The sequence below is a fragment of the Oculina patagonica genome, chromosome 1 (genome assembly GCF_052425735.1).
Source record: "Oculina patagonica isolate OP01 chromosome 1, crgOcupat, whole genome shotgun sequence".
NCBI lineage: Eukaryota > Metazoa > Cnidaria > Anthozoa > Scleractinia > Oculinidae > Oculina > Oculina patagonica.
Window position 1 is genome coordinate 14,886,306 of NC_135758.1, and position 11,882 is coordinate 14,898,187.

The following is an 11,882-nucleotide window of genomic DNA, read 5'->3' on the forward strand; positions in this document are numbered from 1 at the left end:
AATGAGTAGTTGTATAAAAGGGATGTTTTACTCCAGTTTTTTGGTGGGGAATCTCATTAGCAGGAGAAGGAATAAATTAAGTATGTGACGTCATAGTCTAATGAATAAATTGCTGTAAAATCTAATTATCTTACAACAGTTTGCATGTTCTATTTTTATCTTAGCTAATATAACTGGGTTGGCAAGCTTTATTTTATTTTTTGACCACAGTAGTGACTTCAAATATTGTGCAATCTTTTACATTGTATTTAAAATCACTGAACCATACAGACTGTAATCATACAAGCTTCTTTTTGCATAAATTGCCTACAGCCGACATTATTGTTTTCAATGGTTTTAATTTTCGATCCCCGAACTCAGTGATATAAGCACTTAAAAATTAGTCCTAAGCAAAATCGTTTGTTACATTCTATCTCCACCACCAGCACAATTATATTGCTTACCTCCTCCTTCTACACAATTTTACCTTACATTGGCCCCACATTCAATCTGCTGAGTGAATTTAGATGATGTATAGGGCTTGCTTGTATAAGGTGGCCCTGACTAGTTTATTTGTTACTTGATGTTTAGTTCTTCTTTGTTCCCAATTTAGTTTCATGGGTGCTCAACCTTCCACAGTGACCACAGGGTCGACTACCTCTACAGGCAACACTACGACTACTCATCCATCTCAGACATCTGGTTAGTTTCACTAAGAGTTTATTGTAGATGTATGCTGGCTGTAAGCTATTATTCTACATTTTCCACACAATTCAAAATCATTTCGCACTATTTTCATGCAAGTCATACAACCCCTGGGAATAGCTTTTCCAGGAGATTAGGAAATGAAGTGATTTTTATAGTCATAGTAGAACTTAATTTTGTTGTATTGCTTATTCTCGCTGTCAGGTTCTTCAATTAACTGTTATGTATGTTACATGTGCAGGTACACAAGCTGAAACACAAAGGCCAATACAGACGGGTATTACAGGGAGTACTCCAAGCAATACCCAGGGGAGTTCCCAGGGGAACCAAATGGCACAGCTGATGTCTCAAATGGTACAGGCTATGACTCAGGTAGTAGTCCTTTTAGGTGTAGGTACAGCATAACACTTTTCAGTAAACGAGCTCACACACTAAAAATAAATGTAGAGGGGAAGCTCTTCGTGAGTGAAAACTTTCACCAAAGAACAAGTATAGTGTATAAACATTTTGTCTCAAAATCATGAGACTAGGTCACTTCGTTGTAATCAGTGAATGTTTACATAAGTTAAAAGTGTCATTGGCTGTAGTTCTGTTGAGGATGTGCATGTGTTATCCATTATATGTAATTTGTGAAATTGTGCTGTGTGTTATATGTGCCATGCATGTCATGCTATGTACCTCTTGGCTGCACTTGAGCTTTTTAATGTTACTTTTCCAGTTTTTGGTTTAACGTGCGTGGGACAATAACAGTTTGCAGGACGCGTGTCACGTATCAACCTAGTAAATGGCCCAGCTCACCACAAGTCTCTCGTAGCTCAGTTGGTTAGAGCACCCAACTGGTATCTGGGAGGCCATGGGTTCGATTCCCGTCGGGGACACAGAATTTTTCTTTGTCCCATGCTCGTGTCATTGTTGAAAAATTCATCTTCAATATCACCTACTGTTCCTTTCTCAATTGTTTGGTTTGTTTTTGATTTACTAGACTCAGAGTGCCGAAGTAAGATACCGCACTCAACTTGAACAACTAGCTCAAATGGGATTTGTAGACCGTACTCGGAATATAGAAGGTAAGACTTGTAAGTTACTATCTGGCCGGAAAACATGCTCTATTCCTGAGGTCCCTTGTTGATTTCCGAAAGATAAAGAACTGTCGAGAATATAATTTCTTATAAAAATTGTAATCAAGTCCCCGAACTCTCCTTTCCGCATGCCATATATGGGTTGAACCCACTGCCAGGCGCAAGAAGAGAGAGTCCAGGATAACTTGCGTGCGCATTTTCCTTACCGTGCACGTGCCAAGCGATGCCACACTCTTCGCTTCTGATTAGTTCTTTCTAAGTATGCACATGCTAGTTATTCTGGACTCTCTCCATTCCCGTCTGGGTTCAGCCCCTATGTAGGGCGGGGGTAGGGATAGTTCAGGAACTGGACTTACGAAAATCTAAAAACTTGTTTGTTTGTTTTCTTTTTTCTTTTTTCAGCATTAGTCGCAACTGGGGGCGATCTCAATGCTGCCATTGAAAGACTACTGCAATGAAGATCAATTAACATCAAATTTTTGACCTACACTTCTTACAAGCAATAGAAAATTACAAGAAAGGGAAAAGTAATTTGTGGCATCCCAGGATCAAAGTGTCTTCATATTTCTTTCTTCCTCTGCCTAAGGAACTGTAACAGAAAGACCTCTTACAACCGTTTATCGATTATTACCTAGGAAATAGTGCAGTGGTCATCTTGGAACTTTCAGCAAGGGAAAGGTGGGACTCGCATGGAGATGATTGGGAGTCGTGTGGGGGAGCTGTTTTTATGATTTATTTTATTATTGCGGTTAACTTATCAGACAAGAAAAAGTAATACTATTGTGAAAATAAACCTTCAGTAATTGCGAGTGCTCATGCCGTGCGCTGCAAAACCATTTTCTTCTTTTTGCGTATTGTAAAACACCCGCTTCCATAAAGGCTAGTACCTGTATGAAGCTAATTTGTTTTATTAGTATTATTATGAACTATGAGGGAGCGACAATTTTATTAAGGCTAAATTCTGGCAAATTGTTACCGGCACAGTCTTTTTGAATCTGTTTAGAAATATGAATAGCCTAGAGGGAATAGACAAAAATACTGTTCTATTGTAACCTACTCTGCTCTTAAAATTAACTTTTCATGGGTTAATCGGTATTCTGTGTATATGAGATGCGCAGTCAGAAAAGTTTAGTAAATACGGCTCAGTGCGGACAATTTACAATTCTTAACTAAATAATATAGAGCCGCCACAGATATCCCAAGCTCCTAAGAAAAGAGGAATGATTAAGAGGGGAAAACAATGCAATTAAACTCGCTGGAATCTATCTAAAACGGCCAAAAACGTCAAACAGAGAGAAAATAAAACGGAACCAAGGTAACCTATTTGATTTGCCTAAAATGCACAAGTTAAATTCCAATACAAACTCTTATAAATTAACTGTTACGCATCACAGCGATTTTCACCCAGGAGCTTGGGATATCTGTGAAGCCTCTCGACATATTTTCAGATTAACATTTTACTGAGGCAATTTCTTTTTTACTATTTTCCGTGTTATCAGACGTTATAGAAAATTGATGCTTGTGTTAATTAAGGTATCTGAAATTAACGCGAACTTAGTGAAAAATTACTTCCCAAAAAAGGAAATTAACGCGAAAGAGGGGGTTACATTTCAAAATGAAGGAAATTAACACGAAGAACACATAGAAAAAACACTTGTTGAGACAACAGGAACAAGTTTATAGTTTCAGTGATACCGGCAGACTTCCACCCTGATGAAATAATGCCTTTTCCTAGGAGTCAAGAACGGCTGGACTGTATCGAAAAATTTGGGCCAAAAAATGGAAATTAAGGCTCCACTTAATTAACGGCGCGGAAATTAACGTTGACAAAAATTAATGCGAATTAAATTAACGCGAATTTTTGAAATTCGCGTTAATAGGCCATTTCCGAGTTACCATTTGCCTCTGTTTTAAAACGAGTCTACGTGCGAAACCATTCATGTGAACATGAAATGAACCTACAGGCCCATTTTCATGCAAATCAAACTCATTTTCATTTAAATGGTTTCACACGTAGACTCGTTTAGAAACAGAGGCAAAGGGGAACTCGGAAAATGGCCTATTCCATGAAGCGTTAATTTTACTGCGAAGTAAACAAAGGAAAGGCGAATTGAGGTAATATTCTGATAACTAATTAGCATATTAGGATGTTGCTTTTGAATGACGGTTGCTAGAAAAGCGTGAAAGTGTATGCAACAACAAAAGAACGATAATACAAATGAGCCACTGCAGAAGCTGAAAACTAATGCGATGAAATAAAGAATCATGAATAACGTAGCAGTTCAGTGTAACTTAAGGATTCAAGTAATACTCAAGCAACCAGCACACCATCCTGAGTATGATCTTAGCTTTGCGTTGCCTTGCGTGTAAATTCGTATCAATCGCCAAATTGCCCGCATACGATTTGTTGCAAACGTAGAGATGATTTGCATAATCTACACCTTCGAAGTTGCAAGGTTATTGTTATCACCCTCCTCCAACTCGTTTGATTCGTCAAAAAAAAAAACGTTTTAAACACTTGGCTATCCCTTGGTACATTATTGCTCATTTGATGTTATGAGTGTGAGTTTTTAAAAACACTTTTTAAGATGAAATTTGTCTTAACATTTTTGTAGTGATCTCCAACATACCATTGTTAGTTTTTAATAATCAACATTATTAAAAACTAGCAATGGTATATTGCAATTCCTGAGTTTTGATTGGTTAACAGGCAATGGTATATGAGCTCATATACCACTCACCACAAATATAGTAGCCGATACGCGTCAACAAAAACAGCTGGGGAGCTCTTTTTAATAAAACAATTATTCCACTCGCGCTTGTTGGATATGAGATCGTTATAGCTATCAAACATCTCATATCCAACGCGCACTCGTGAAATAATTGTTAAATATTCATTTCGCCTTCGGCGAATAATTGTCTGAGTATAATTTTCAGAGGTGAATATCAAGAACTGCAAAATTAGAGTACAAAACACGAAAATAACGGGCACAAATGCTCGCTTGCAAACGTGTAAACCAGTTGAATTCATCGAGTGAATCCGAAGTTTAAGCAATAAAACAGGACAAAACAAGCACTGCGTAAGGAAGAGAAAGAGGTCTGGTACCTTTGCCTAATTTTTTGGTGACTTCTGAACAATTGAGCGAATCCTCTCGAAATGAGTAGCTCCTGTCAGAAGAGAACTGATTGATTCATGTCATGACAATCGTAATCTCGTACCCAGATCTTCTGAACCCTCGGAGAGAACATCTGATAAAGTGCTTGTGTCCAATCTCGTTCCCAGAGTCTACGTTCCCATTGACCAGCGGTCGGGACCGCTCGCATCAAATGTGTCAGAAATCTGACACACGACGCGACTACGCATGCTCGACAATTTAGTGGATTCTTCGGCTTTGCTTCGGCAAATCCCTGCTGATCAAAAGCCCACTTGGCCGTTATAAATAGGTCATGAACTACTTTCCTACACAAGGAAAGACAAGCGACACAATCTCGAGATGGCGTTCGGGAAGAAAAACCTTGCCACTCGTGTTTTGTTGATAAATTCAAATCCCCAACCCAGTTGATGACGCCGGTGTAAAAAAGGCGCGCGCTGTGTTTGACGCGTACGGGCTAGCTGTACGCGTCAGATTTGCAAAGTTTTTCATCCAACTTTTTACTCACGGAAAGGGTTATTTTATAACAGATTGTGCTACAAGCATGAACTTCAAACTGCAATAGTAGCTCATTCACTTGAGTAACAAAGAGTTTAAATAAAGCCTTTAAATCAATGTTTTTCTTACTATCTTACGATGCGCGCGCGTAAGACAAAAGTTTGCATCATCTGCGCGCAAATGCTGATCCTGTTCATCAACCAATCAGAATGGCGAACTGAGCGGACTTCACCAGATGCAACCTCATACCCAGGGCCTCTCTCCTTTTCCACCCTTGTCGTCGAGGAGAGAGAGACCCTGGTTGTGGCTGGTGGTGTCATATGGTAAAAAAATACCGCAGAGGGGGTGGGTCTTTCAACTTTTTTTTGTCAAGATGAACAAAAATCACTCTCCAGGGTATGGAAGGCACATGCAAGATTTTGGTTCAAAATGGAGGCTGACAGTCCAAGAATTGAAATGAATGTCGCTGCACTGAATATTTACGTACCTAAAACGTGCGTTAATAAAATGTACCTTGACAAATTTCCACTGTTGCGTAAAAAGTAATAAAAAGCGTTTCTTTTGTACGTGCGTTAAACGTACGTAAATGCCCGCCATCTTGAATTTTGGCGCCAAAAAGGAGGGAGATCGTGGGTAATTTGATTTGCCTGCTGCCAAAGTAAAAGGTGGATTTCCACTGTCGCGTTTTTGTTGACGCACGTTAACGTACGTAAAAATTGTAAACGTACGTAAAAATGAAATTTTACGCGCGCGATTACGTGTATCGCATTTACGTTGTCCAATTTCCAATGCCACGTTTTTTTGTTGGTATTTACGTACGTTACACGCACGTATCGCGGCTGTCTGCGGTTACGCAGCGATTTACCCAATCATACTTTTGGATTTTGTCACATGACACCACTTACCAAAAAAATAAACATTTTGTTTTAAATCGCCGTCGATTTACGTGGGAAAACATTCAGATGTAGAAGCACTTCTCATCGAGAAAGTCCGAACATTTCCAGCGATAATCTATAGAACTCACTACAGAACCAAATTACACGAACGCAGTAGTGAAAGAAAGCGCCTGGCGTCAGGTCACGTAGGCTTTGAACCGGCAATCCGGGAAGGTCGCCTCAAATCTTTTTTTTACTTGATGGTGTCTTTCGGAAGTATTTATAAATGCCTTTTGGTCATATTCACGCATTTCTTTTACTAGCGGAATAAACTCACAGCAATAAGAAATAAACCCATCTGACAGACCAAGGGATAGAAATCGACTATATCGCTACTTGATCAGATCCTATGTCTGCCCTAAGGCACATTGACACAGGACTAATTCTGGCCCACACTCTGCTAAAACGATAACAAAGCCCGAGCCCATGAGCACGGTGCCGGCCCCGGACGCACACAGATGTCCGCCACCCCAATCCACCTGGTCCGACGCGTAGAAACTCCCACACAACCCAGCCAAAGCTCAGGACCGGACATGATACCATCCGGCGCGAAGGAAAACGCGGATTTGTTGGCCCCAGTGGCTGACATCATCGACTGCTGCCGAGGCCCGACTGCCGCTGACCTGGAAGCATGCCGAATGCCGAACCCAAACAGGTGTCGTGAAAAGATTAGGCAAGCCAAAGCGGAGCCCCATCAGCAAAGTACAATGTCTTGATAAATATGCGGTCAAAGCTTTAATGTATACGCTGGCCCATAGGTTGAGGCCTTATGCGTCCAATGGCGCGAAAAGGATCGATGATGATGATGGCCCATAGGTGCAAGACAAAAATAAATCCATTATAATCTCGAGGCAGACCAACTAATGGCCAAAATAATAATTAAGAGTTTATTCTCTCCTTTCTTAAGAACAGAAAATAATTTTACGATCCTCTTATCGTTTTGCTTTAATACAACTCATGGCCTAAAAATTAATTAAGAGTTTATTGTTTGCTTTCTAAGAATAGAAAATAGCAGGCATATTCCTGTCTTACTTTTCTTTCCTGGATTTACTGAAAAGGATTGCTCAGTCACGTACGCAAATTTAAAACTTATCTTTTATTTCTTACCGTGTGCACAATTTAAACAAATTTAAACGTACACTAAATCATCTCTATTCAGTGTAGTTATTCAGTGTAAAAGTGGACTACAATAAAGCCAAAAAAAATGTTTGAACTACTTTAAAAAAATGAGTCAGTTTATATTTTTCACCTCGCGCTCGAGCTAGATGGGGTAAACATGTTTTTCAGAGCAAGTTTAGTTTAAATAAATTTATTTTGTTCGAGCTTTTTGCTATGTCGTCGTTTAGCACTTTGAAAAACGTCACTTATACTGTATGAATTTCTTCCGCCGAGAAAATGTAAGGCTGAAAGTCGGAATAAACTCACAGCAATAAGAAATAAACTCTCACGGTAAGGGATTAGAATTCGACTTTATTGACGGCCAAAGAAAATCAACTTAAGGCAATAGATAATCGGTAAATCCATAGCAAATGAAACCAACTCAGGGGAACAAAAAAAAAGAACTGACATGTAAGCGTAAGCTTAAATGTACTACAAGTCACAGTTAAAGCGACTTAAGGTCGCGGGGGATACCAACAGCATGAATAAATTCTTGAAGGGAAATTTTGCTTGACCTGCATCTTTTAAAACGCTTATTTCTCGGCTGTTATGGGTGCGATTAAGCTCAAATTTTACAGAGACATAAAGAAATGTTGAAAGATTATGAATATCGTCTTTTATTTGGTAGATTGCATTTAACGGCGATGTTATAGCCTCATTAGTGCCAAATTGGGAAAAACATGATTTTGTGGCAGAGTTTGCGGAACGAGTAGGAGACAGCACACTGTGATCTTGTCAAAAACTAATCAGTCAATACCTCTAGAGTGTCAAAACAGAAGCGGATTTTTTAATTTAAAGTTTGCCACCAAATTATGGCGGTTTAAGTGCGCAAAATTGAATTTAATGTCTTCTAATTCTTTCTAAAAGTGCTCTTTTAAAATTCCGCTTCTGTTATGACACACTTCAGTATTCATAGTTTACCTATCTGCAGTGGCAAGTCATGAAGTTCTGTATCCGCGCTGTATTCTCTGCCACAAAATTGTCGGAAAAGTCCAAACTTTGAGATTTCCGAAGGTGTCCGACCTAAATACGATCATTTTGCCAAGGAGAGATGTAATTATGGTAATTATATTCCACGCTTTTATGGTGAGAACAATGCGTTTTTAAAAAGGACACGATTGTTTATGTCAAATATTATTGTGATTACTCTGAGTTGCAGAAATATTTAAATTTAAATGAAAGTAAGCTTAAAGACTTCCTACAATCTATATGAACGTTTATCGCTAAGTGTTGTTTTAAATTGGTTAAAATATCAAAGAAACAGGGATTTTTTTACAAATCACGCGCACGCGCCCATATTTTTGTCCAGTCATAAATATCTCGTAAAGTTGTCGATGTTAGTCGTTGTACTTCGTGCATACGCTTTAAATAAATGCATAATGATGAGCTTAAGGTGTCCCCCGCGACCTTAAGGACGTTCGCGCTAATTGTTTATGCGCATCCTTACTGCGCACGTAATTCATGTCGCAACGTCACGCCACGTCATGCATGAGCGCGCGCGCTGAGAAAACTTTCCAAACACATATAGGGTTGGTAGCCGTTGCGTTAACTTCGCTTGCAGTTTCCTCTCTTAAACGGTCGGTGACCCCCACTTTTTTCGGGATATACCACCTTTACCGATAAATCTCTACTGATTGACAAAAAATGAGCGAATTTCCAATGTTGGAACTTTGTTATTTTTTCATTTTCTCCCCTCGCGCGCGACCAAATTAGTCACATTTTCCAGTCTCGAGTGTTCGCAAATCCAATTCTTAAAGGCAAGATTTTCCTTAAGGGACTTCAAAACCGAAACATATTTGTACAATAGACTCACTAAAATAAATTCAGACAAAAAAAGTTAGCCTATGTCAATTAATTTAAAATTCTTTGTCGCCCGAAGCCGCTGAGGTCATATCGAGTGACGAAGTGAAATTTATCCAAATACGCGCCAACTTTCGGTTATCGTATTTCGGAAACGAAGTCGGTGACCCCCACTTTTTTTTACATTTCTGATAAAAGTAACTAATAAACTAGCTCTGGTGAAATTTTAAGTAAAATTGCAATGTTGGAAGATTTTCGCGCGAACGTCCTTAAAGGGGCAAAGTATATTGCTTAAGTTAAGGAAAGATCTAAACTTTACCGACACAGAATCTATCGAAACTGCGCTTAGAAAGTGAGCTTAAGTTTATAAACATCATGAAATTTTCTGTCATAAAATCAGGCTCAGCAATTGAGTACAGGTTGTTACCTTGCATCAGGTTCCTGTATCTTTCTTCAGCGGACTTCACCCATGCAGTGTTTAGCCTTGTTTTTACACAATCATTGCTAAAGTTGTTGTATTCTTGATGTTGATGGCCGAAGATTCATCCGAAAACAACAGAAACTAGCAAACAAGACGTGCACAAGGAATATCATTCGCAATTATTCCGGGTCTCATCGTACACCTCTTTCGTTATCTACAATTTCACGGAATATAGGTGACTTTTGAGGACATCGTGCGAGAAATATTACGGTAAGAAAATTCCCTGTCTTTTTTATACTCTCGGTTTCAATCAGGCATAGTTTTTTTGGCGTAGGGGCTTCGATACACTCACACACAAAAAAAGGCTTACAAAATAGAGCAGTAATATAAACCTCTCAAATATTTTGCTGTGTAGTATCGCTGTGTACATTTTGTCTTGCCTTGCGAGCTTTATTTGCTGTTTGTAATTTCCTTACTTTTTTTTAGCCACGCGCGGGCAACCTCGTCCCCAGGCCTAATCCGTGCGTGCGGGCGTACGTACGTACGTACGTAGGCGGCCACTCCCAAAATTTCTCGGTTCGATAGGATACCATTTGCCTGCCTATGGATGTTCCGCTCGCGCGCCTTCGGCGCGTGGGAGCTCCGCTATGATGTAAACAGGCATATGCGGCCAATTTCCCTAACACCTGTACTATCGAATGTGACTGAAGAATTTGTAGTCGATCAGCACATAAAACCTACCGTGCTCGCGAAAGTGGACGCTCGGCAGTTTGGTACTATTCCAGGTTCATGAACCACAGAGGCACTCATCCGTATGACGCATGTGTGGAACTGTGCCACCGACGGAAACGGGGCTACTGTGAGGGTAGTGCTAGTCGACTTCAAGAAAGCATTCGATCTTATTGATCATGAAATCCTGATTCAAAAGCTTCGCCTCTTTGACATTCATGAGGCCGTCAACGCTTGGATCTTCGACTTCCTGTGTTGTCGCAAACAACGAGTGAAAATTATTCAGAGTGGTGTGATGTCCCGACAGGGGTCCCCTGGCTCTTTATTATAATGATCAATGACCTTGATGTCCCTGGTATTGAGTTATGGAAGTACGTTGATGATACCACGACCTCTGAAACAATACTCAAGGGACAAGCAAGCAACATCCAGACCGCTGTGGAAACTTGCTTCGCGCGCTAGCTTTGACAAGTTACAGCTCAAAGAGGCAAAGCGCAAGGAACTGAAGATTAGTTTTAGTACCAAGGAGACTCTCGAGCTTGATCCTATTGTTATTTATGGCAGGCAAATTGATATTGTCAAGCATGCTAAGATTCTGGGCGTAACCGTTTCGAGCGACATAAAATGGAACCACCACATCGCTGAAGTTGTTACGAAAGCTAAAAAACGTCTCTATTGTCTTTCTCAGTTAAAGCGTTCAGGCCTAGGCCCTAACGAGTTAGTACAGTTCTGTCGCACCTGCATTCGCCCTATCACTGAATATGCCTGTCCAGTTTTCAATGTAAGTCTACCTGCGTATCTTTCTCCTGATCTGAAATCAGTGCAAAAGAGGGCGATGCGCATCATTTTCCCGTATTTTTCGTATGAAGAAGCGCTCGATAAGGCAAGCCCTGGCGGACAAATTGTTTAACAACATTTTAAAGAACAATGATAGTAGGCTGAGGAATTTACTGCCCCCACGGAATTTTAGTAGTTATAACCTCAGAAAGTCACGCCAGTTTAACCCTGTCTTTAAGATTAATAGGCTTTAGAACTCGTTTTATTGTCTCTAATGTACTTAAGTTTGGATTTTAATCACTCTTGTATAGTTTTTTAAATATTTTACATTTTATCGTAAGTTTTTATCGGTTTATAAATTAGTAAATATAACATAATTCAACCTTCGGGTTGCGAAGTTGTATTAATAAACTATCTATCTATGATCTATCTATCCAAAGAAAATCAACTTACGGCAATATTTTTTTTTATTTTTTATTTATTCCATTTCATGAAGAACAAAGATAAATATAAAGTAATACAAGTAAAGACGAGAAATGGAAAAAGGCAAAATATAGCTAGCTAATTGGATGTCCTTGTTTAAATGACAATAATAATTAGGATAAAAAAAGTAAACTTAACATAAAAAAGGTTTGAATTAATTAATACG

The 11,882-nt window shown here is 39.4% G+C and overlaps 1 protein-coding gene and 1 non-coding gene across 2 annotated transcripts in view; both read left to right on the top strand.

Moving 5' to 3' along the window:
• The window catches only part of LOC144658611 (ubiquilin-1-like), a 37,441-nt gene extending 33,398 nt beyond the window's left edge, over positions 1 to 4,043 (top strand). The window contains exons 18-21 of the mRNA XM_078519075.1: positions 593 to 681; positions 926 to 1,056; positions 1,667 to 1,751; positions 2,166 to 4,043. Coding sequence (XP_078375201.1) covers positions 593 to 681; positions 926 to 1,056; positions 1,667 to 1,751; positions 2,166 to 2,221 — 361 coding nt within the window. The 3' untranslated portion in view covers positions 2,222 to 4,043. The remainder of the gene's footprint in view (positions 1 to 592; positions 682 to 925; positions 1,057 to 1,666; positions 1,752 to 2,165) is intronic.
• Trnat-ggu (transfer RNA threonine (anticodon GGU)) lies at positions 1,488 to 1,562 on the top strand. Its single transcript has one exon. It is a non-coding gene; the product is annotated as a tRNA-Thr (tRNA).
• Positions 4,044 to 11,882: the final 7,839 nt, after the last annotated feature.